Genomic DNA, 23,815 nt, shown 5'->3' on the forward strand with positions numbered 1-23,815 from the left:
GGCTTTGTGCCCGCCCCACTGTTAGCCCTCTGCCCTCTTGTACTTGCTCTAGAGGACTTTTATTCTGAAAGATTCAAGGTCTTTGGGGCAGGGAGGAGGCCACTGGCTGGAGCTGCCCCGCCCTGCCGCCTCCTCCAGGCTGCTTTCCCAGGTGTTAGGAGCTACAGACTTGGACTTGGCATGCCTTACAAACTGCTACATTGCAAAACCTGCCTTGAGCAAGCAGGGCCACAGCAAGCAGGACACTGCGGCCAGAACATCCTGTGCAAAGCAAGCGGAGCAGACCCTCTGCCCTTGTTCCTGTTAGAATAATTAGTTCCTCCCCTGTTTCAATATAGATGATTAGTTTCTGCCCTGTTTCAATATAGATAATTAGTTCCTTTCCTGTCTCAATGAAGATAATTAGTTCCAGGAAACCCTTCCCCTTCTCCCCTAGAAAAGAAGGTATATATATGAGGAGTAAAATAAAGGGCATTGGCACTCTCTTACACCAAGTATGAGTGTCTGTGTGTTTCTTGGGCCAGCAGCCTGGGGGCTAGCAGCCCGGCATCCCCAGTCCACCCTCAAGGTTTGAGCGTCATGTCCTGCAAGTCGGGACACCCAGGGAAGTGAGGGGCTCCAGGCTCCTAAGGCAGGTCATGTTGACTTCAGCTTCCCCTCTTAACCGCTGGCCCCAGACTTCCTGATCCGTAAGTGAAGGGTCCCTAACTTCCAGGCCTGCAGGAAGGTCTTCTCATTGTCACCTGTACATCCCCAGACCCCCTCACATATTTATCTAGTGGCTTTGCCTCTTCCAACGGCTTTTTTTTTTTAAAGATTTATTTATTTTTATTGGAAAGGCGGATATACAGAGAGGAGGAGAGACAGAGAGGAAGATCTTCCGTCTGATGATTCAGTCCCCAAGTAGCCGCAATGGCTGGACCTGAGTCAATCTAAATCCAGGAGCTTCTTCCGGGTCTCCCATGCAGGTGCAGGGCCCCAAGGCTTTGGGCCGTCTTTGACTGCTTTCAAGGCTACGAGCAGGGAGCTGGATGGGAAGCAGGTCTGCTGGGATTAGAACTGGTGCCCATATGGAATCCAGGGCGTGCAAAGTAAGGACTTTAACCACTATGCCATTGCGCCGGGTCCCAACTGCTTTTACCATCAGTTTTTTTCTGGTCTTTAGTGTCTCTACTTCCCATAGCAGAAATGGAGGCAAGGCATGATGGAGGGGCTGGTGCGAAAGCTCAGCTAGCTAATCCTCCACTTCCAAGTGCTAGCATCCCATATGGACACCAGTTCGTGTCCCAGCTGCTCCACTTCCCATCCAGCTCCCTGCTTGTGGCCTGGGAAAGCAGTCAAGAACAGCCCAAAGCCTTGGGACCCTGCACCTGTGTGGGAGACTCAGAAGAAACTCCTGACTCCTGACTTCACATTGGCTCTTTCTGGTTGTTGAGGCCCCCAGGGGAGTGAACCAGTGGACAGAAGATCTTTCTTTTTGTCTGTCCTTCGAATAAAAAAAAAAAAATGTGGTTCTTAAAAAGAGCGATAAGGTCTTGCCCTCTCCATCTTCTCTAATGTATAGGAGGAGGTAGGAAACAAAAAGCGGCCTTTCTATTGGACAAATGGAGTCTGGGGAGCCTGGAGTGGGCGGGGCCACTCCTGGGGCATGGTTCCCCCCCATGGCTTCCTGAAGAGTAAGCAGGAGACTCTGTGGGGAGCTCCCCTTTCAACGCCTGTGCCCAGTATCCCAGTCGAATTTCCCTTGAATGCACCCTCGCCCTCCCCTCCACCCCAGCCTGGACAGATTGTCACTCTGCTGGCGTTTCGCCTAATGCACAGTGCTTAGTTCTTAGAAGGAAGACATGAGGCCAGAGGAACTGCAGAGTGGAGGTTGGCTGGTCTCCACAGCTCTTTGGCCTTTGCCTGTTTCTTTCATCCAGGAGGCCAGACCTTGAACTTCAAGTGAGGCCAGCCAGTGGGCAGTGGATGGATGAGAGGTTACAGACTGACATGGGGAGGGAGGGAAGTTGGTCTGAGTGGCTGACCTGTTGCCATCTTGGTGCATCCCAGTGCAAAGTGGATGCTGCTGCGGTGGAGGGGTCACCTCCCCTCTGGGCTATCTGACCTTCCTGAACACATGCTGGCACACAGCATCCCCTGCGGTCAGCTCCTGGGGAGGGACAGGGACTCGTGGGTTCCTGAGCTCCACCCACTGAGAGCCTCAGGGGACAGCAGCTGGAGTGGCTGAAGGATGGAGAACTGGATCACGGTTCCAAACTTCCATTCCCAAGGAGGGAAGAGAGCCAGCTCAGTGAGACAGAAACCAGCCAAGTATCTGTCTCTTGGAGTAAGATTCACAGGCAGCCACGTGGCTTGAAGCCAGGGCCTACCTGGGCCCCTCTGCCTCTTCCCACTCTTCCCAGGGTCCTTTGTTTTCTCTCCCTTGGGAAGCGAGAGGAGCAGGGCTAAGGGGTGACCCCTCCTCCAGACACGCCCATTCGTGTCTGCGCTCCCAGTCCTCACCCAGCTTACCAGGTACAACCTTCCTCCGTCCAGCCAGTGTCTCCAGCCTCGGCTGGGGACCTCTCCTTTCTGTACACACACCAGCTGCTCCCCCTCCCAGGTGACTGTGGTCTGTGGGGGGGAAGGTAGGGACGAAGACAGCTTGCGGGGCAGGATACCCCACTGCTGCCCAGCTCCTTCACTCTGAGTGACACGAAGTGGCTCTGACTGCCTTGTGCCTCAGGTCCGCTGAGGGGGCCACAGCTGCCTGCCTTTGTGGTGGAGACCAGGGGACTGGCAGGACAAGCAAGGCTTGCATTGGCAAGAGGGAAGAGAGGAAGGATTGAGACTTTATCCCCTGGCTGCTTCTGGCTGACCTGGGGGGGGGGGGGGACTCTGGGGAAAGGCAAGAGTTTGAGGTCGGTTTAATTTCTTCCCCCACCTCATCCCTGCATTCTTAGTGTCAAGGATGGCTGACAGGTCCCAAGGAATACAAGGGTTGACCCTTTGAGTGTGGACAGGCCAGTCCACATTTACTGAACCAGACAAGGAGCTCAAGTCTTGAACAACCAGAGGCTCAGCAAACAGGGCTGTTGACAAGCCCAGATGGGACACAGCTGGAAGTTTCTAGAAAGGAAAGAAATGGCACGGAGATAAGAGAGGGCTGGATGGTGCTGAAGGGCTTGAACCTGGGGTACAGGTGTGAAAAGTGGATAAGGAGCTGTTCCACACACCCAGTAAGCACGTGGACTTTTCTGGAATGTAGTGGATGGTCCCTGGAGAGTTCCAGGTGGGGTCTGACATGGCCATTTTTTGCATTCCAGACAGATCCAGGGGCCTCATGTTTTCATTTTAGGGTCTTACCCTACACCGAGTGAAGTGAAGGAAGGTTGGGTCTGGGGCACATTTCAGATGCAAGGTGAGAAAGGGGGGCCTGAATTAAGGCGCTGCAATGGGGAAAGGCTGGGAGACAACTGGGAAGTACCATTTTGAAGAGTGACATCTAATGGAAACTAAATGGGTCATAATTTCAACATTTCTAGGGGTCCTGCTGGAAAAGGAAAAAACAACAGGTGGAATTAACGATATACTTTATTGAGCCTAAAACACCCAAATATTATATTTTCTGCATGTGGTCAGTATCAAAATTTCTGAGATGTTTTAGATTCTTTTTTCCTGGGGGGAGAAGGAGGCTATTAGGATGCAACATGTAGATTTTAGGATGACGGAACATCTCACTTTTGATGAATTGCATTTTTTAAAATTTATTTTATTTTTATTACAAAGTCAGATATACTGAGAGGAGGAGAGATAGAGAGGAAGTGGAGCTGCCAGGATCAGAACCAGCGGCCGTATGGGATCAAGGCGAGGACCTTAGCCACTAGGCCACGCCGCCAAGCCCGATGATGAATTGCATTTTAACTATTCCGTAGCTACTTGTGGTGATTAGTTACTATATTGGGCTGTGCGGAACCGGCTTCTTGACCCGGTCCATGTGAGCTGTGTGTGCGTGCGGGAGTGCCTGCCTGTGTGTGCACACCCATGTATCTGCCTCAGGCAGCAGAGACCCAAGGAAGCCGGAGGTGCTGACCCTGACCATTACATTATCACTGTAAATGAACACAGTAAATCCAGCAGCAAAGTATGTTTGAGCAGGAAGATAATGAATTCAAGTCTGACTTTGATGAGGTCAGTGGCAACGTTTCTCAGGAAGTGACACTATCCCCCGGGGAGCACAGGACAGACTCAGCCTGGAGAGTGCATGTCCAGGGCAGTGGTAGAGGGCAGCAGAGGTCTGGACACAGAGGATATGGCCCAGGAGTGGTGTGTAAGGGCACCTCCAACATCGACCAGAAAATCGAATTAAAGGGCAGTTTATCTGGACTCTTTCAAAAGTTCATATTATGAAAAAAAAAATCTAGGCATGGATTTCAAAATGTTTGTACTACAAAAACCTTGGGTTGTAATTCCATTTTAAATGGGATTTCACAATTTTGTACCACAATAAACTGAAGCTTTAGTTCTCTTTTCCATGAAATTTGTGAACTGCCTTTGCACTAAACCCAGGGATTGGGTGGCAAATGCCCTTTGAGCCGTTAATAGAGTCAGCAAAGGACACAAGGACCACGTAAGCATGAGAAGTAGGAGAAAACGAACGAATAGCACGTGGTCTTTCAGGCTCGAGGAAGACGGTGGGACCAGCTGTGCCACGGGCCGCAGGGTCTGGACCAGCACGTCAGACCACAGACCTTGTTTGTTCATTGGTCTCAGGACGACTTTGTCTTTTTCTCGTTTTGGTGGGTGATGAGCAGGTGAGAGAGAGCTAGGGGATACCAGAGACAGGTGTCCTGGGGGACCCCATGACCTGCTGTGTGATGGCTTCCCCTGGTTCCGGCTTGGGGAGGGTCATTTGTTAGGAAGCATCCGCCCAACCCCTTCTCTCTCCCTCCCCTCCGCCAACCGGCTCAGTACCTGGCATTTCCGGCCATCCACCGCCTTCAGGTCCTCCTCAAATTCAACTCCCACCTCGAATTCCATGATGTAGCTGTGGAAAGGGCTCAGGGTCTTCACCGTCATGTGGTTGTCCTGTTGGTTGATTTCCTTATCCGGTTTCAGCAGCAGCGCCACCTTTCGCACAGCCATGGGCCTCTACCCCTGTTTGGGCAGGTTAGGGTACAGACGTCCCTGGCTGTGTCTGAATGGGGTGGTGAGGGGGGAGAAGGAGGGAGGGAGGCAGGGGTGAGTTTGGACCACACAGCCTCAGTCCCTAACCTGAGGCAGGGCACCCCCAAAACTGGGAGTGCAAGAGGCCAGGTCGCTAGATGGCCGAAATGGAGTGGAATGCCTGGGGTAGGGGGCAGCAGGACAGAAAGTGTGTTTCCCAGTCAGAGGAGGGCATGGGGGCTGGGGCAGCCTGAGGGGTGCCAGCTTCCCAGCTCAAAGGCAGAGGGAAGGTTTTGGTTAATGATTTGGCATTTGTTGGCTTTCTACCCTGGAAGTCCTCAGTGAAGAACCCCAGCACCAGCCCATGGACAGTACCCCACTCTTATCGGTCAGGGTGGTGACACGCAAATGATTGTGCACCCATCCCCTGGCCCACTTCTCTCCCAAACCAGGAGCCTCCTTCCAAGTTCAGAATCTATCCGGTTGGTTTCTCTCGGCTGCAGGAGTGACCTAGAGGGATAGGGAGGTTGGGGAGGGCGGCGGTGGACCAGCAGGTAATGCAGGGCTGTGTGGACTCCTCACTTCTGCAGCTCTAGGACTCTGCTGACCACCCTCGGGCCCCTCCACCCACTCCACCGGTCTGGAGGGGCGTGGGGTGGGTGCGTGGGTGGTGAGGTATTGGCTTTCGCGGGCTCAGAAGGTAGGCTTTACTTGGCAGCTCCCGGAAGGCACGCAGCAGGGCCTGGCTGATGGATCAGGCGGTGCAAAGAGGTGCAGGCAGAGTTGGGGGCGGGTGACGCGGCTGCAGCCCCTGCTGGCCGCCCTCAGGGCTCCGCTGACGTCTCCATCCTCATCGCCTCCCTCTTCCCCCGGACTTCTCGCTTTTTCAGTCTCCCCACGTCCCTCTGGATGACTTCCCAGCTCCCGCCCTAGCCCCCCGCAGTCAGTGCTCTGTACCCCCAATTGCCGGCAAGGGAAGAAGCGCTAACCCGATCCCCACCCCTGCTCCCCGGCCTCCTTGGTCCCCGCCCCCGCGCTGCAGCACCTGGCTCCCCGCGCCTCCCGATTGGGCCGCGGCCCCGTCAATCCCGCCGGGCGGTGCTGACGTCATCCTGCAGTAGCGGGCAAGGGTGGGAGTGAGAGAGCGCGAGGACGCGGGGCTCGCGGGGGAACGAGAGGGGGCCGTTTCGAGTCGCCCACCTCAGTCTCCGGGATCGGGGTCTGCCTGGGCCGGCTCTATGGCATAGCGTGGACGGAAGTCGTTTCTTTTTCTGTGGCTGCCCTGCTGCTGGCCCCGCCGTTCCATCCCCTCTTCGGGGAGCCCGGCGTCCTCCGCCAAGGTGGCATCTGCAGGCTTGCGGCTCCCTGGGGACCGCGAGCCTGGCCCTGCCCTGCCCCGCTCGGCACCATGGCCCTGCTGCTCCTGCCCCTCTTGCTGGCATCTCTTCCCCCGCCCAGCTCGGGTATTAAAGGTGAGTGAGGTGGGGGCGGTTGGGTGGGGGTGGGGAAAGGGGGCTTGGGGCTCGCTGGCACCTGCCAGGTGTACCCTTGCCCGTCGCTTTCCTCCCGTCCACCGCCTGCCCTTCTCATGCCGCATCCCGTCTCTCCTTGACCATCGCTGGCGTCTAGCTCCCCGTTTGTGTCCTGGGTTTCCTCCCGCATTGCCCGGGGCTGGCAGAAGGCTGGGGTTCTGGGGGGCTGCCTTCCGGAGTGTGGGGTGGGTTTCTGCTCTCAGCGGGGCGTGCACGCCCTTGGGGCAGATCCCTCTACTGCGTCTCCATCCATCCCGTCCTGGGCAGCAACTGTTGGACCACGCTCAGCGATTCTGGGCACGTCTGGCAGTGCGCTCTCTGCATCGGTTCCTTTGAGCCCGCATCCGCCGGGCTCGGCGCCCCAGAGCGGCCCTGGCTGGCGGGCAGCAGTGGGAGGGGCGGGCTGGGGGCGCCCAGGGGCTCCGGGAAGACCACCGTGGGAGTGTGTGTGCTAGTGGGTGGGTGGCAGGTGAACGGGGAGAGGGAAAGCTGGGAAGGAAGTGAGGGCAGGCGTGGGCGAAGGCTGGGAAGGGAATGGGAAGGGGTGAAAGGGGAGGACAGAGGGCTGGTGAAGTGGGTGTCTGGAAAGCCAGGGAGTGTGGTGAGGGGAAGAGCGCGAGAGGAGAGGAGCGGTGGGTGAGGCAGGTCCAGCGGCTGGGGGAGAGGAGCCGGGCTCACCCCTCTGAGCTGGGGAGGTGGGACTCCCCTCTAGCGCCCCTGGCTCTGGCGGGGCTCCTCTCCTTAGCGGCCCCTGCCTCGGCCTCCCACTGCTGACTGTGCTGCTTCCTGCGCACCATCTTGTGGCTGTCTCAGCCACCAGGCCCCAGGGGTCATGGGGCAATGGGCGACAAGGGGGCCAGCTGATGGACATTGGGGTGTGGTTGGGGAAGAGAATGGAGATGGACTTTTGGTGCTCACCAGTAGAGAGTAGGGTCAAGGTGTCCGTTAGTGACTCAGTTCCCCCTGATGCTGTGTGGGGCCAGCCTCATCCTCCCCCATGTCCAGCTGACATGCTTGGGGAGCTTGGGTGTTGGTGTGATGGGTCAGATGGGTAGAGCTGTAGGGAGGAGGAGGGGGAGGAATGTGCTGTGAGCGCTGGGGCCCCTCACCAGGCCAGTGGGAACTTGGTCCCCAGAAGGGATCCTGGTTGGATCCTGGTTGGACCTGTGGGAGAGCTGGGATTCCGAGAGAATCTCGCATCCGTCTTCCCTGCCTTGGCTGGTGGCTGAGTGGAGCAGGGCCGGGCACGCAGGAATGAAGTCGTGGGTCTGTATACCAAGTGAGGTTCAGGGGATGTGGGGCTGGGTGGCCTTGTTGGAGGAGGTGGCAGTGTGCTGGTTCTGAGTGTGGTGCCTTGGGGCCAGGGGTGGGAAGCAGGGTCTGTGTGTCGGGGCATGGGATTTGCCGTGTTTCTAGGGCAGCTCAGTAATCCCTTGGGATGTTGGCTCTGCTACGTCCAGTCAGTTGGCATGGATTCCTCGACTCTCTCCTTGCCTTCCTCTGCCCCCCCCCCCCGTCCTATATATCATCTTCTCTCAGCTTTCTTCTCTTCCTCTGCTGTGGGGGATTGGCCTGAGGTTGGGGCTTGGCTGGACAAGTACATAGGGAAGGGAACCTTCTAGATCCTCTTCTGCTGGTCTCAACCTTGCCCCTCAGCTAGCCCTTTCTTGTCCCCTCAGTTTCCATTCTCCAGCACGTGAAATCCTTCAAGAAAATTTTCCAGCTGCTGACCCTGGCTCCTAGGGGACACGGTGGTCCCCTTCCCCACAGGGCCCCACCCCCACAGGGCTGGTTGTTGCCATGGAAACTATCCTGCCACAGGCAGAGGCTGTGACCTCTCACGGACCCCCTGACTCCTGTAGCCAATTTCCTGTCTTTGGCTACAAAGGGCAATGATACTGGGATGGGGGTTTCCTGGTTAGTCAGGGGCTGAGGTGGGAGTGGAGGCCGCTCTGCTTGCATGCAACTGACAGACCCTTCTGTTCGCCTCTGGGGTGGGGCCAGCCAACAAGCACAAGCCGTGGATCGAGGCGGAATACCAGGGCATCGTCATGGAGAATGACAACACGGTGCTGCTGAACCCACCGCTCTTCGCCCTGGATAAAGATGCCCCCCTGCGCTATGCAGGTGCTTGGGGTTGGGAGTGGCGAGGCAGGGCAGGAGCAAGAAGTGAGGGTGGGAGGGCAGAGGGCAAGGGGAAAAAGGGAGAGGAGTTCCTGGCTCAGAGAAAGCAGAAATGGGCTCAAGGAGGGAGAAGGATGACATTGAAGAAAGCAGACTGAGTAGGGATGCCCGAGCGGGCATGGGCAGGCAGGAGTTAACCGTGGCCTGGGTTTGCCAGATCTCAGGTCTGTGGCTGCTGCTCTGGGGAGCTGGGGTGGGAGTGGAATACGTGATGATGAGTGTTTGCCTTCCTGCAACCCCAGGGCCAGGGCTGTGGGAGGAGAGAGGGAGGCTGTGGGCAGGGCAGGGGCTGCAGCGGGCGATCCGGAGCCTCACTCCTTCCCTGCTATCCTTGGCCAGGTGAGATCTGCGGTTTCCGGCTCCATGGGGCTGGGGTTCCATTTGAAGCAGTGATCCTGGACAAGGCCACAGGAGAGGGGCTGATCCGGGCCAAGGAGCCCGTGGACTGCGAGGCCCAGAAGGAGCACACGTTCACCATCCAGGCCTACGACTGTGGCGAGGGCCCCGACGGCGCCAACACCAAGAAGTCCCACAAGTGAGCCTGGCCATGTCTTCCCTGCTCCCCAGCCCTGCGCTGCCCCTTGTCCGTGCCTCACTGAGGAGCCAGCTCTGCTGGTCACAGGGTTTAGGCATTTTCAGTCAGGACGGCAGAAAAATCTAGCAGGAATCAATGCACCTGGTCCTGGTTTTGCCTCCTAGGACTTTGGGCAACTTGAGTCAGCCTTGCTAGATCTGTTTGTCCTGTGGGGATGGTGATGACCCTGACTTTGGTGGGGTTGTGCAGAAAGCCCGGGCTCAGCGCCTTGCACGGGGTGGAAGTCACAGTGTATGGGAGGAGGGCAACAAGGAGGGGGAGAATGTTTCTCACATGGGGCCAGAGAAGGATTAGCGCTTAGGATTTCTAGGCCACTCAGAGGCACTAGGGAGAAAATGTTCTTTGTGACTCAGTTTCCCACTTGGAGCTGGTATTTTTACATCTGGGCCTTGGGCGCCTGGACCCGCCATGGCAGTGGGGAGGACAGAAGGGCCCAGAGGGTGTGTGAGCAGGCAGAGGCCACAACTGACACATTTCATAGCCGCACAGGAAGGGCCCACAGGGCTCACTCCTCAGATGTGACAGGTGACCTATGATGTGTCTTTAGAAGACTTCTTAATTTATTTGAAAAGCACAGTTACAAAGAGAGAGGGATGGAGATCTTTTATCAGCTGTTTCACTCCCCAAGTGACTGCAATGACTGGAGCTGGGCCAATCTGAAACTAGGAGCCTGGAGCTTCTTCTGGGCCTCCACATGGATACACTGCTTTTCCAGGCACGTTAGCAGGGAGCTGGATCGGTAGTAGAGCTGCCGGAACTTGAGTTGGCACCCCTAGGGGATGCCAGCACCATCGGCAGATGCTTAGTGTACAGCGCTGGTCCATGAGGGGCAGCTTCTGATTCCCAGGTGCACTAGTGGGGAGCTGGATCAGAAGTGGAGCATTTGTAGGGATGTTGGCATCGCAGGCAGTGGCTTGACTCCCTGTGTCACTATGAGGGCCCCAACTTAGGACTTTTGTACAAATGCTGTTTTCCTTCTTATGGCTGGTCTGAATTTAGCTTTCCCTCTGTGTACTTCTTCACGAACCCATCAGGTCTGACTGTGGGAAGGACCTGCTCTGCCTTGTGCCTTAGCCCTTGTCTTGGCCCCCTAGCCTGTAGCATTCTGAACAGAAGCTGTCAAAACAAGCTTGCATCAGCCACCTGCTCCCACCCTGGGCCCTCTCCTCCGGGCTGCTCTGTCTCTGGCAGGACTTTGGCGCAGCCTGACACCTTGTGAGGGAGGAGGAGGAACCTAGGGTAGACTGGCTGCCTCCTACTCCTGCCGAGCTCTGGCTAATGCTTCCTCGCCGTCCCTCCTCCCTCCCTGGTGCGTGGGCAGGGCGACAGTGCACGTGCGAGTCAACGACGTGAATGAGTTCGCTCCCGTGTTTGTGGAGCGGTTGTACCGTGCCGCGGTGACCGAGGGCAAGCTGTATGACCGCATCCTGCGCGTGGAGGCCATAGACGGTGACTGCTCTCCCCAGTACAGCCAGATCTGCTACTACGAGATCCTCACGCCCAACACGCCCTTCCTCATTGATAATGACGGTGAGTCGTCCCTCGGCCTCCGTCCCAGCCGCCTGGCCTTTGGTCACCCACGTCCCTCAGGGCCTCCCAGCGCTGCCCTCTCCACGTCCCCTATCTCCTATCCCTCATCCTGGGCTTCCAGCTTCCTGGTCCAGCTGTAGCCCATTGGCTCGTGGCTGCCCATGGCCTGCCTGAGCGTGTTCCAGTGCCCCAGGGCCCTATTTGACCTCCCTCGCCCCACCCCCAGGGAACATTGAGAACACAGAAAAACTACAGTATAGCGGTGAGAAACTCTACAAGTTTACCGTGACGGCGTATGACTGCGGGAAGAAGCGGGCGGCTGATGACGCGGAGGTGGAGATCCAGGTGAAGCCCACCTGTAAGCCCAGCTGGCAAGGTGAGGAGTCTGTCTTGGGAGCCATTGTTCATGCTGCTCTCTCCTTCCGTCTCTCGGATGGTCCTGGTCGGGGGTGGGCAGCTGGAGGTTGGCAGCATCTTGGTTGTGGGGGCTTCTGCCCTGATCGAGCCATTTCCTTAGGAACTCAAGGTGGACGTGGCAAGGAGGAATATGACTGGGATAAGCTGTCTTGCCCTTCTCTCACGCCATTGCTTGCTCTCTCTCACCCGCACAGGCTGGAACAAAAGGATTGAGTATGCACCAGGTGCCGGGAGCTTGGCTCTGTTCCCTGGAATCCGTCTGGAGACCTGCGATGAACCGCTCTGGAACATTCAGGCCACGATAGAGCTGCAGACCAGCCATGTGGCGAAGGGCTGCGACAGGGACAATTACTCAGAGCGGGCCCTGCGGAAACTGTGCGGTACGTGTGCTCTGCACCCCAGTGCTCCCTGGACCTGGTCCTCCCATCTAGCCTCTGCTTGGATCTCCTCTGCCCCTGTCCCAAGAATGTGCCTCGTATCTTGTCTGGCCGTGGTCGGGTGCATATACCCATGGAGGCTGGGGCAGGGAGTGCTCTTGTGGCCCAGATAGGCCAACACTTCTCTGGCAGAGCCACGTGCCTGTAGCAACAGTTACAGATACCTTATGGACTAATGGTAGGGAGAGAGAAAACGTTGGGGAATGGAGAGGTATTCCTGGATGACAGGCTCATGCCTCTATTGTCTTTTTTTTTTTTTTTTAGTGAAGATTTTATGTATTTATCTAAGGTATTTGAAAGGCAGAGTTACAGAGGCAGACAGGAAGAGGGAGAGAAAGAGAGAAATCTTCCATCTGCTAGTTCACTCCCCAGATGTCTGCAGTGGCCAGAGCTGTGCTGATCTAAAGCCAGGGACCAGGAGTTTCTTCCAGGCCCAAGCTCTTGAGCCATCCTCCATCCGCTGCTTTCCCAAGTGCATCAGCAGGAGCTAGCTGGATAGGATGTGGAGCAGCCTGGACTCAAATTGGTGCCCGTATGGGATGCTGGCACAGTAGGTGGCAGCTTTATCCACTGTGCCACAGCACTGGCCCGCAGAGGTTAATTTTCTATCTTCTATACCACTCAAAGGCCCACCCCAGCCAGGACTGAGCCAGGTTACAACCAGGAGCCGAGAGCTTCATCTGCACCTCCCCTGTGGGTGAAAGGGAACCAAGAACTTGAGACACCAGTCTCCTTTTTCTCTCTCTTTTAAGATGTTTTTACTTTTATTGGAAAGTCAGAGAGGAAGATCTTCCATCTGCTGATTCACTCTCCAGGTAGCTGTGATGGCTGGAGCTGAGCCGATCCGGAGCCAGGAGCTTCTTTTGGGTCTCCCACACATGTGTGCACATGGGTGTAGGGTCCCAAGGCTTTGGGCCATCCTCCAATGCTTTCCCAGGCCACAGGGAGCTGGATGGGAAGTGGAGCAGCTGGGATTAGAATTGGTGTCCATATGGGATCCTGGTGCGTACAAGGCGAGGACTTTAGCCACTAGGCTACAGTGCTGGGCCCCAGCCTCCTCCTCTTAAGGTGTAGGTTAGCAGGAAGCTGGAATCAGGGACAGATTCAAAACTTGCACCCTGTCACTCCAACATGAGCTGCAGGCTGTGGGTGTCCTAAGTGGCTTCTTACCTACTCTGGTACCCCAAATCTCCTACCCCCCTCTCCTGGCTGTAAGGCTAGAGCAGCTCTTTGCCTTCTCATCAGCCACTCTACTTTGAGTCTCCCCCTGCTGCCTCTCGGTGTTGATACTTGTGTTTCTGGAACTCCTGCAGGCGCTGCCACCGGGGAGGTGGACCTGTTGCCCATGCCCGGCCCCAATGCTAACTGGACGGCGGGACTGTCAGTTCACTACAGCCAGGACAGCAGCCTCATCTACTGGTTCAATGGCTCCCAAGCTGTGCAGGTGCCCCTGGGGAGCACAGTGGGACTGGGCTCGGGACCCCAGGACAATCTCAGCGACCACTTTACCCTGTCCTTTTGGATGAAGCATGGTGTGACCCCTAACAAGGGCAAGAAGGAGGAGGAAACCATCGTGTGCAACACTGTCCAGAATGGTGAGTCTCCCCGAGGGAGAGCCCAGCCTTGAGCTGCTGTTGCACTTCTAGCCACTTCCCCCATTTCTCCCAAGCTGGAAACAGTTGTCACTCAGGAGGTGTGTTTTCAGCCAGTGGGCTGAAAAAGAGCTGGGTAAAGTAGGCTGGGCAGCATCCTGCTTTCCCCAGGGCCTGGAGAGAGAGAGAGAGAGTGTGTGTGTGTGTGTGTGTGTGTGAGAGAGAGAGAGAGAGAGAGAGATGGGGGGGAGAATATGAATATGGAGACTCCAGTGTTGCTTTCCTGTGGCTTTGAACTTGTTCTCGCCTCAGGCCCTAGCACCTGACCCGTGCCCTCTTTCTCCCAGAGGATGGCTTCTCTCACTACTCTCTGACCGTCCATGGCTGCAGGATCGCCTTCCTCTACTGGCCGCTGCTGGAGAGTGCCCGCCCTGTCAAGTTCCTCTGGAAGTTGGAGCAGGTGAGGCCAGTGCCCAGCTGGGGATGTAACCAGCTGCTAGGGCTGTGGTTGGCACAGTCTGGGTTATTCTGTACTCCTTCTTTCATGCTCTACTTTCAGTCCAGGACCATTTTATGCTTTTTTTTTTTTTTTTTTTGTGCTTCTAAGGTTGGGTGCTGGTTTGTTTCCTGTCTGCTCCATTTCTGACCCAGCTTCCTGCTAATGGCTTGGGAAAAGTAGCAGAAGATGGTGGAGGTGTTTGGGCTTCTGCCACCCATATGGGAGACCCGCAGGAAGCTCCTGACTTGTCTGGTCCAGCTCTGGCTGTTGTGGCGACTTAGGGAGTGAATGAGTTGATGGAACATCTCTCAGTCTCTCTGTCTTCCTTCTAAATGAATATTTTTTTTCTAAAATCATGCATTTGAAAGGGAGAGTGACAGAGAGGGAGGCACACAGAGAGATCTTCTGTCCACGGTTCACACCCCAAATGCCCACGCTAGATAGGCTGAACCAGGTCAAAGTCAGAAGTCAGAAATGCCCATGTGGGTGACAAGGACACAAGTACTTGGGCCATGATTTGCTGGCTTCTCAAGTGCATGACAGAAGTGGAGTACTTGGAACCCACACCAGCACTCCTGTATGGGAAATCCCAAGCATGGAAGTTTTAAGCAGTTACTTAACCTGCTTTGCCACAATGCCACAATGCCTACCCTTTGTTTTCATTTATCTTAAAAAGCTTATTCCAGGGGAGAGCATTTGGTGCAGGGATCCCAAGCAAGTTGTTGCTTGGGACCCTTGCCCCTCATGGCAGTGTGCCTGGGTCCCAGTACTGGCTTGGATTTCGATTCCAATTTTCTGTGAATATACATTCTGGGAGGCAACAGGTAAGGGTTTAAGTACTTGGGTCCCTATACCCATGGAGGAGATCTGAGCTCCTAATTTGACAAGGCCCAGCCTTGACTGTTGGGAGTGTTTGAGGAATGACCCAGCATCAGCTAATGAGAGAGAGAGAGATGTGCTGGTTCAATGTCCCCAGTCACTGTAACAGCCAGGGCTGGTCCAGGCTGAAACCTGGAGCCAGAAACTCCATCCGGGCATCTCAAATGAGTAGCAGGGGTCCCAGTACTGGGGCCATCATTCGCCTGTTTTCCCAGGCACTTTAGCAGGAAGCTGGGTCAGAAATAGCACAGCCAGAACTGAAATTGGCACTGTGATATGGGATGCTAGTGGCCCAAGTGACAGCTTAACCCACTATGGGACAACGCTGGCCCAAACCTGCCTGAGTTTGACTTCTCTTAGGAATGCTTATGGTGTAGTCATTTACCTGGATGGTGGAATAGGTACTGGGTGATGCCTGCCATATTTGGGTCCTGGGCGATCACCCTTTGAGCTGGGTGGCCAGGGGTCTGCATGTAAGCCTTGTTGTAGAGCTGAGTGTGAGGGTCGCCCCTCACTCCTGGAAGATTGGGGCCACACCTTCCATTCCTTCCCGGAGCAGGAAGTAGCGGCTTCCCTCCCCCCCTTGCAGGTGTGCGATGACGAGTGGCACCACTATGCTCTGAACCTCGAGTTCCCCACGGTCACGCTGTACACTGACGGCATTTCCTTCGACCCAGCCCTCATCCATGACAATGGCCTCATCCACCCGCCCCGAAGGGAGCCTGCCCTCATGATCGGGGCCTGCTGGACTGGTGAGTCCCTTGGGGTCTCTGCCAGAACCCGGGCCGTGAGGAGCCGGGTTGCCTGAGCTGCGGCTGTGAGGCCCGTGGGCAGCGCCGGACTCCCCATGCATTCCTGTCTGCCCTGACCTCACTGCCATTTTTATTGTTGGTCACCAGAGGAGAAGAACAAAGAGAAAGAAAAGGGAGGCGACAACAGCACCGACAGCACCCAAGGTAGCCCGTGTGTCCCCCGCTGCCCAGCTCTCCTCTGGCCTTGTCCGTTAGCCCTCTGTGCCTTGCTTAGGGCTGCGTCGAGACACTGCCCGGGGCAGAGTGGTGGCATGAGACTGTGCGGGGCTCCTGGGAGCAGCCCAGGAAGGCCCCTCCCAGGCACCCCTTCATGGGTGAGGCCAAGGGCTTCTCTCTCTCACCTGCTCAACACAGCACAGAGAGGCGGCGGTAGGAGGCTGCCTTGCTGGAAGGAAGTTTGCGCGTGCGTGGAGCCAGCACACATCCATCCCTCTCTGCCGGCACCCTCTTCCCCCTTTTCCTTCTTTCACCCTCTTCTCTCCTTTCGTTCTGTCCTCTGGGGCTCGCTCTCTTTCCTTCCCTGCCCCTACCTTCCACCCTGCTTCCCGCCCCTCTCCCATTCTGTCTCTCTCCCTTGGGCCCTGGTCCCAGTCCCAGCCCCCTCTCCTCGCACACTTCCCCATCAGCCCCTGTGTTCCTGCCCTAGGAGACCCCTTGCCGGTCCAGCACTACTTCCACGGCTACCTGGCTGGTTTCAGCGTGCGCTCAGGCCGCCTGGAGAGCCGCGAGGTCATCGAGTGCCTCTATGCATGTCGGGAGGGGCTGGATTATAGGGATTTCGAGAGCCTGGGCAAAGGCATGAAGGTATAGCCCCTTCCTCTGGCCCTCTCCTTCCCGGCATGTCCCCCGGCCCCCGATTCCTCCCAGCCCTTGAGCTCTGAGCTGTGCCTGTGTCTGGGGCCCAGGTCCACGTGAACCCCTCGCAGTCCCTGCTCACCCTGGAGGGGGATGATGTGGAGACCTTCAACCACGCGCTGCAGCACGTGGCTTACATGAACACTCTGCGCTTTGCCACGCCAGGCGTCAGGCCCCTGCGCCTCACCACTGCCGTCAAGTGAGTGCTGGGTGGGCGAGCCAATAGCAGAGCAAGGCCATACTGGGTCACCACCTGGGGCCCTGGGGTGAGGACAGGGACCTCTGCTGGGACCCTGCAGATCACAGTCCCATCGTTGTTGGTAGAAGAGCCTCACCAATCCCTTCTCACTAGGCTGCACATCCAGGATTTGGGGGTTTGGATTCACCCATGTCTGTAGGGCCAGTGTGAGGATTGGTAGCTGTGGGAGATGACATGCATTGGGACTCAATATCCTGAATGATCTTAGACAAATAATGAACTTTAGCAGCTTCACTTTTTTCAAAGATTTACTTTTTGAAAGAGTTAGCAGAAAGATAGAGGAAAGAGAGACAGCTAGTCTGTCTGTTGGGTCAGTCCCTGGATGGCCAGAGTTGGGCTGGGCCATTGCCAGGAGCTTCCTCTGGGCCTGTCATGTGGCTAGCAGGGACTCATACCTGGTCCATCTTCCACTGCTTCCCCAGGCTATTAACAGGGATCCAGATAGAAAGTAGAGCAGCTGGGATGTGAACCCGCATCCATATAGGATGCTGGATGTACAGGCAGCAGCCTCACCTGTATACACAACGCTGGCCTTGCCGCACTTGCTTTAATCTTGCTGCAAAAGCTCTTATCGAGTCAAATATGAGGATCTAAGGCTAGGAGCTGATAATCTCTGGTTCCAGAATGCCCATTCATTTGCATGTCACCAATGGCTGCCTTCAGACTCTGATGCCAGATCTGAGCAGTGGAGCGGAGGCTAGATGACCCCAAGAGATGAGGATATTTACTCTCTGATAATAGGTAGTTGCTAAGTAAATGACTTTGAATTTTTTAAAAGAAAACTTGTGGATCATTTCAAAATTTAGGCACAAGAATGACATTTAAAAATATAAATTGGGACCCGGCGCAATAGCATAGTGGGAAAGGTCCTCGCCTTACACACCCTGAGATTCCACATGGGTGCCAGTTCTAATCCTTGTGGCCCTGCTTCCCATCTAGCTCTCTGCTTGTGGCCTGGGACAGTGGTTGAGAATGGCCCAGGGCCTTGGGATCCTGCACATGGGAGACCCAGAGGAGCTTCTGGCTCTTGGCTTCGGATTGGCTCAGCTCCAGCTGTTGTGGTCACTTGGGGAGTGAACCATCGGATGAAAGATCTTCCTCTCTATCTCTCCTTCTCTCTGTATATCCACCTTTCCAATAAAAATAAAAAATAAATCTTAAAAATACATACATAGATTGAGCAGCCATGAAAATATACAATTAGGTCTGCGGGGGGTGGAATGCCATGTGGTAGAAGCAGTGTTAGAATCAACCTCATGGAATTGATGTGAGAAGTGATGAAATAATCCAGATCAAATGCCTGGCAGGGAATCTGTTCTGGAAACTGACCGTCATCGAAGGCGTTGCCACCCTTAATTATGGCTTCTGGGTAGTTCTTAGCAGATAGTGCCAGCTGGTGGGTGGATCACACAATAGAGCAGCCAGGATTCGTGCCTTTGCCCCTCCCCCCGCCTCAGTAGATGAAGATGGACGTCTGACTCGTCTCTCTCTCGGGAGGGATGGAGGAGGAGAGCTCTGAGTTGTAGCAGTAGATTGGACATGCTTATCAAGACCTCAGCATTAACGCCATGGTGGGCAGGGCCAGTGGCCGGGGAGGCGTGGGCTGTGGGCACATGGGGAACAAGCGAGCATGTGTGTACCCACGTCCCGTAGCTCTGCCATCCCGTTAGGAGAACTTTCAAGGACTTGCCTCTCCCCTCTCAGTGTGTCCAGGCTCTGGTTAGTTACGTATTTATTCTGTGCCTCGGATACAGTGCTAGAAGGGGAGTTCTCCCAGAGGGAGAAGGGCTATGTCGGTCACTCACTGGCTCATTCCAGTTCCTTCTCCTTGATGCCCTTGGCTGGAGGTTCATCCAAGGTCTGGGGACCTGACTTTGTTCCTTGAGTTGAGGGAAGGGGCCTTGACGTTTTCTTTATGAAGTGAAGGAAGAGTTCTCCTTTGTCTATTTCTAGGGCTACCATGAGGTTGATGGTATTCCATTGAAAGCCACATTTATGCCATTCTCCAGTCAGTGTGTAAAATTCGGATTCACTATGTATTTTTTGGGTAGCATCTCATGGCATTTGCCTCTGAGTTCGTGGCCACCACATATTTTGCTCTAGCTTTATCCTTTGTTCTTTCCATGGCTCTTGAATTTACCTCTGCTTGTGGTAACCTCTGCTGGCACTTTCATCCAGAGTGTATGCTGAAACAGGGCCAAGGAGCCAGTGCCCGTACCGGCCCAGCCCCAAACCCTTTGTCCTGCATCCCTGTCTTTGTGGTCACCTGGGCTTGAAACCTCTGAGTCAGGTTCACTTCCTGCCTCCGTACCTCCAGGCCCCATCGGTTGCCACATGACCCAGATCCCAGCCCTGTGCTGGGGAGGTCCGATGTCTGTCTTCTCTCTCTGACCTCTCCAGCCCAACCTCTGAATACCTGTTACCTAGTCCAGAACGACTTAGTCTCCCAAGTAGTTGACCTGGTGCTAATCTTCTAACTTCACCTTTCCCTGAGGCTAGGTGAGTAATGAGATTTCCCCATTTTGCTTCGCTGATGAAGAAGACGCATGTGGTCTGCTCTTGGCCGTGGCATAGCTACAGACCGTACTCCTAGCAGGACAGGTCCTGGCATTGGGAACTTGAGGAGCTTTTTCAGGCTTTGCCGAACTTACACCTTCTCTTTTTGGTCTCAGCAGTCGCACTAGTAACTATGGTTCTCTAAGCAAGATCATTTCAGTTAGCACAATCATATGGGCCAGAGGCTCTACTCCCGAATGATTGACTTCTGGGAAGACAGCTTGTTCGGGGCTGACCATGTCTCTTTTGTACTGCCGTAACCAAATACCAAATTCCAGAGACTGCATACTTTGTAAAGAATAGAGATGCAGTGTTTATGGTTCTGGAGCTGGGGAGTTCAAGATCAAGGGGCTGGCCTCTGGCAGTGGCCCTTTTTTCTGCATGGCAGGAGGTCAGGGAGCAGGTGTGGGGGAGAAGGTGAAAGACAAAACATTGAACCTCTAACCTCAAGTCCTTTTAACAGTTAGCATGATCGGTTCACGAAGATGAACGCGCATGGCCACAACATCTTCCATGGAGCTGCATCTGCCAACACCGCTATGTTGGGAGTTTATGTCTCCAACACAAGCTCTTTTGGGGATACATGTAACTATAGAATTTCAAAAATACATAAACTATATCGAATTCCACTCCTGATCCGCTTAAACTCATGTTCTTCATTCGTTTCATTCCAGAAATCCCACCTGAGAAGTCACAATTCCAGAGTTTCATTTAAATCATGTGTGAATGAGACTCAGAGAACAGTGTGTCCTCAAGTCTGCCTCTGGGGGATGAATTTATGAAATTAAACAAATTACTTCTACCACACAGAGGTGGAACTTGCATAGGGGAGACATTCCCATTCTAAAAGTGAGCAAGAAGAAAGAAATAAAGAAGGGATGATTGGTCCCCAAGTAAATCCCAAAGCCAACAGGACAGACATCAAATTGTGCAACTCCAGAAATAACCTTTGACTGTGTCCCTTCTGCGCTCACATTGGGACAGTCCACGGCCAGGGTCTGCTGGGTTCTGCCTGTGTAGAAGCCCTTACAGGTTGGCATGTCATCCCTTGACCCTACAGCTTTCCTAGGCATTGCCCTTGTGGGAGCTCTCCATGGTGGCTCGGGAACCCGTAATTCCACTCAGCCTTGTCCTGGTGGGGGCTCTTGAGGGTGACTCTGTGATAAGTTTCTTCCCTGTGGGGGCCCAGGCTGTCTTGGAAATCCTTTGACATGCAGGTGCAGGAAGAAGCCAACCTCCCCCAGCTCTTAAGCTCTTACATGTCCACCTGCAGAATCAGCATCACATACACGCTATCAAGACTTGGCTTGTGCCCTTTGGCACAGTGGCCCAGACCACACCTGGGCTCGTTGGAGTCATGGCCAGGTGGTGCTGCCTGGAAGGCAGAGACACCTGAGGCAGGCCAGCTGGGAAGATGAATTTCCCTGGGTGTCTTGGGCTGTTCTTGGGGCTCCTCATAGCTCTCTGGAATGTCTTCAGGCATTCCCCCCTGTCTCTATGAATGCATTAGCACCTGCCTGCCTTCTAGCCATGGCTGGTGTCCTTGCCATCTTCATCAGAGCCTGCTTGGCCACACTCTTGCAAGTTTTTTCCTTCTTTTTTCTTGTCCAAATCCTTTAGAATGTGAAGTTCCATTTTCCTCTTCATTACAATTTTTATCCTTAAACCAATTTTTCTTTCATTCTGCCCTAGGAGACTAACACCCATTTAGTTTCTTTGACATTTTGCTTAGGAATTTCTTCTGCCAGAAAATCTAGTTCATTTCCCTTAATGTCTTTCTGCCACAAAACCTTTGGGCGTGGACATGATTCAGCCAAGTTCTTTTACTGTTTATAACAGGCTGACTTTACCTCCGAGTTCCAATAAGATGCTGCTCATTTTTATCTGTAACCTCATCAGACTGGCTTTTACCATGTGTCTGTCTCTCTTTTAAAAAGAATTTTATTTATTTGAAAGGCAGAATCATGGTGTGGGAGGAGACCAAGATGGGAGACAGGTCTTCCATCTGCTGGTTCATTCCCTCAGTGACTACAATAACTGGGAATGGTTCCAGCTTAAGCCAGGAGTCAGTAACTCCATCTGGGACTTCCACACAGGGTGCAGGGGCTCGAAGCCGTGGGTCACCCTCTGCTGCTTTCTCAGGTACATAAGCATGGAACAGGGTTGGAGATGAAGCAGCTGGGGCTTTTACTGATGCTCCTATGTCATGCCAGCTTTGCAGGTAGCAGCTTAATTTGCTGTGCCACAACATCTATCCCAACCATTTGTGTTTCTACAAATGTTCTGATCCTGATCATGACCACTTGGTGGGGTCTGAGTTCTGTACCTCCTGAGGCTTCTCTTCTGAAGCCCCTCCAGCAGCCCCTCAACGCTCAGCCCAGGGCAGTGCGGGGGGGCCGTTGTCAGCCTTCACTTCCACCTTCCGCAGCCCCTCCCCTTAGCAGTGGCAGAGCTGCTTCCGCCAACAGCATCCCTGATGCCCTGGTGCCACTGTTGCGCGCTGTGTGGGTTGTGCTGCTGTGGCCTAGTCCTGAAGCCAGAAGGTTTATTTCTTATGTCTCTGGAGACTGCAGAGGCTGGGACTGAGGGGCCAGTGTTCAACGAGGGCGCTTCTTGCTGCATCATCCTGTGAGAGTGGAGAGTCCAGCCTCCCGGCCCCAAGCCTGTTGTTGGCAATGCTGTATTATATTGCTGAAGGTGGAACCCCCATGATGTCACCTCGCACACTGCTGCATTGAGAAATAAATTTTCAACACATGCTTTCTGGGGGACACATTCAAACCATAATGGGGTCTTTCATATAAATAGATTTCTTGGATGCGAGTCAATCTTCCAGTGGTGGTTGTGGTTCAGGGGAATGGTCTTTGGACTTGTAATGAGAATGGTCTGAATACTGTGATGTGTATTCCTTGTCTGATTTCTTCTTCCTACTCTGTGATCTTGGTGTAAGGTTGCAATGGCCAGAATGCTTCCCACCAGCAAGTGCCGTGTGATGGTGAGGTTATGGGCAAGGCCGGGAGCAGGAGTAATCCTACAAGTTTAGGTCCTGAGTGTCCGTGCTGGTGATGGGCTTGGCCAGCTGTGTCCTCTGGGTGTAGCTTGTCCCAGCACCAGGTCAGTCAGCTCACTTGGGACAGTGGGTCTTGGTCCAAGGTGATCGGATGATCTCAACTACCTGAGTGTGTGTGTGTGTATGAAAGGAGACAGAAGACACACCAAGGACGAGGAAGGAGATCTTTGAGAGCTTTCTGACCTCACCTGGTTTTCTTGGTGTACATTTTAGGGATTGTATCAGCCAGATACGATAGTCATGTTTTTGTTTTTAAGATTTATTTTTAAATTTTTTTTATTGGAAAGTCAGATGTGCAGAGAGGAGGAGAGTCAGAGAGAAATATCTTCCGTCTATTGATTCACTCCCCAAGCAGCCACAGCAGCCAGAGTGGGCTGATCTGAAGCCAGGAGCCTGGAACCTCTTCTGGGTCTTCCACACGGGAACAGGGTCCCAAGGCTTTGTGTCTTCTTCGACTGCCTTCCCAGGCCACAAGCAAGGAGCTGGATGGGAAGCTGGGCTGCCGGGATTAGAACCAGTGTCCATATGGGATCCTGGTGCATGCAAGGCGAGGACTTCAGTTGCTAGGGTATGGTTGTGTCAGGCCCAGGATATTCATGTTTGTTTTACCTCCTGCCTAAACAGCTGGATGCATATATTTGCTTTTATCTATTCAGTTGGATTCATTTCTTAGGAAAATAGAATCTGATACGTGTTCCGTAGTCCAGGAGTGGGCATTGTGATGGGACCACCCCTCCAGGTTGACTTTCTGACCCTGACATGTCCCTGCAGTGACAGCCTCTTACCTGGAGGTACAGAGGCCCTGCCCACCTTCCTCTCCCTTCCAGGGGGTGATGGGCTATGGAAGTGGAGGACCCCACGGATGAAACACGACGTGGGCTGATGGGAGGGCGCACTGAATCACAGGTTGCCTCTGTCTCCTTTGCTTTCTAGGTGCTTCAGTGAGGAATCTTGTGTCTCCATCCCTGAAGTGGAGGGCTATGTGGTGGTCCTCCAGCCTGATGCCCCCCAGATCCTACTGAGTGGCACTGCTCACTTTGCCCGTCCAACTGCGGACTTTGAGGGACCCGAGGGGGTGCCTTTGTTCCCCGATTTGCAGATTACCTGTTCCATTTCTCACCAGGTGGAGGCCAAGAAGGATGAGAGCTGGCAGGGCACAGGTGAGGATGAGTGAGGGGGACTCCAGGGAATGACACCATCCAGAGAAGGGACCATGGCTTGGCAGGAGAGTGAGGACAGAAAGCTGGGGTGGTTGACCTCCCGCTGTAGGTGCAGGACCGGAACCAGCTACCCTTGAGCAGTGGAGCCAGTTGGAGGGGTTCCTGGGCCAAAGGAAACAGTTGTGCAATGATGTGCTTGAAAGTGCTGCCAACTTCCCTTACGGGGTGACTCTAGGAGGGGAGGTGATGGGAGGGTTTTGATGGATACAACTCTGACCAAGACCCTGCCT

At 54.5% G+C, this 23,815-nt stretch overlaps 2 protein-coding genes across 2 annotated transcripts in view; one reads left to right on the forward strand and one right to left on the reverse strand.

Annotated features, from left to right (window-relative positions):
• Positions 1–2,098: 2,098 nt before the first annotated feature.
• On the reverse strand, positions 2,099–5,127 carry RBP5 (retinol binding protein 5). Its single transcript, XM_004596405.2, has 3 exons — positions 4,957–5,127; positions 2,515–2,616; positions 2,099–2,152 (listed from the first exon to the last, which is right to left on the reverse strand). Exons 1-3 carry the CDS (start codon positions 5,125–5,127, stop codon positions 2,099–2,101), a joined length of 327 nt encoding a protein of 108 aa, XP_004596462.1.
• Positions 5,128–6,196: 1,069 nt separating this feature from the next.
• CLSTN3 (calsyntenin 3) overlaps positions 6,197–23,815 on the forward strand; it is a 28,413-nt gene continuing 10,794 nt past the window's right edge. Inside the window, exons 1-13 of the mRNA XM_004596406.2 lie at positions 6,197–6,620; positions 8,685–8,807; positions 9,204–9,399; positions 10,781–10,989; positions 11,216–11,365; positions 11,601–11,786; positions 13,157–13,438; positions 13,783–13,895; positions 15,403–15,565; positions 15,713–15,769; positions 16,272–16,429; positions 16,531–16,679; positions 23,299–23,525. Of these exons, the coding sequence (XP_004596463.2) occupies positions 6,557–6,620; positions 8,685–8,807; positions 9,204–9,399; positions 10,781–10,989; positions 11,216–11,365; positions 11,601–11,786; positions 13,157–13,438; positions 13,783–13,895; positions 15,403–15,565; positions 15,713–15,769; positions 16,272–16,429; positions 16,531–16,679; positions 23,299–23,525 (2,077 nt within the window). The 5' untranslated portion in view covers positions 6,197–6,556. The remainder of the gene's footprint in view (positions 6,621–8,684; positions 8,808–9,203; positions 9,400–10,780; positions 10,990–11,215; positions 11,366–11,600; positions 11,787–13,156; positions 13,439–13,782; positions 13,896–15,402; positions 15,566–15,712; positions 15,770–16,271; positions 16,430–16,530; positions 16,680–23,298; positions 23,526–23,815) is intronic.

This window comes from Ochotona princeps, chromosome 27, assembly GCF_030435755.1.
Source record: "Ochotona princeps isolate mOchPri1 chromosome 27, mOchPri1.hap1, whole genome shotgun sequence".
NCBI classification, from domain to species: domain Eukaryota; kingdom Metazoa; phylum Chordata; class Mammalia; order Lagomorpha; family Ochotonidae; genus Ochotona; species Ochotona princeps.

Coding starts and splice junctions, on each gene's coding strand:
- RBP5 (XM_004596405.2), bottom strand. CDS start 5,127: ATGGCTGTGCGAAAGGTGGCGCTGCTGCTGAAACCGGATAAGGAAATC. Junction 2,617..4,956: donor TGGATGGCCGGAAATGCCAG/GTACTGAGCCGG, acceptor TCCCCCCCACAG/ACCACAGTCACCTGGGAGGG. Junction 2,153..2,514: donor ACGGAGGAAGGTTGTACCTG/GTAAGCTGGGTG, acceptor GTCCCTCCCCAG/GAGCTGACCGCAGGGGATGC.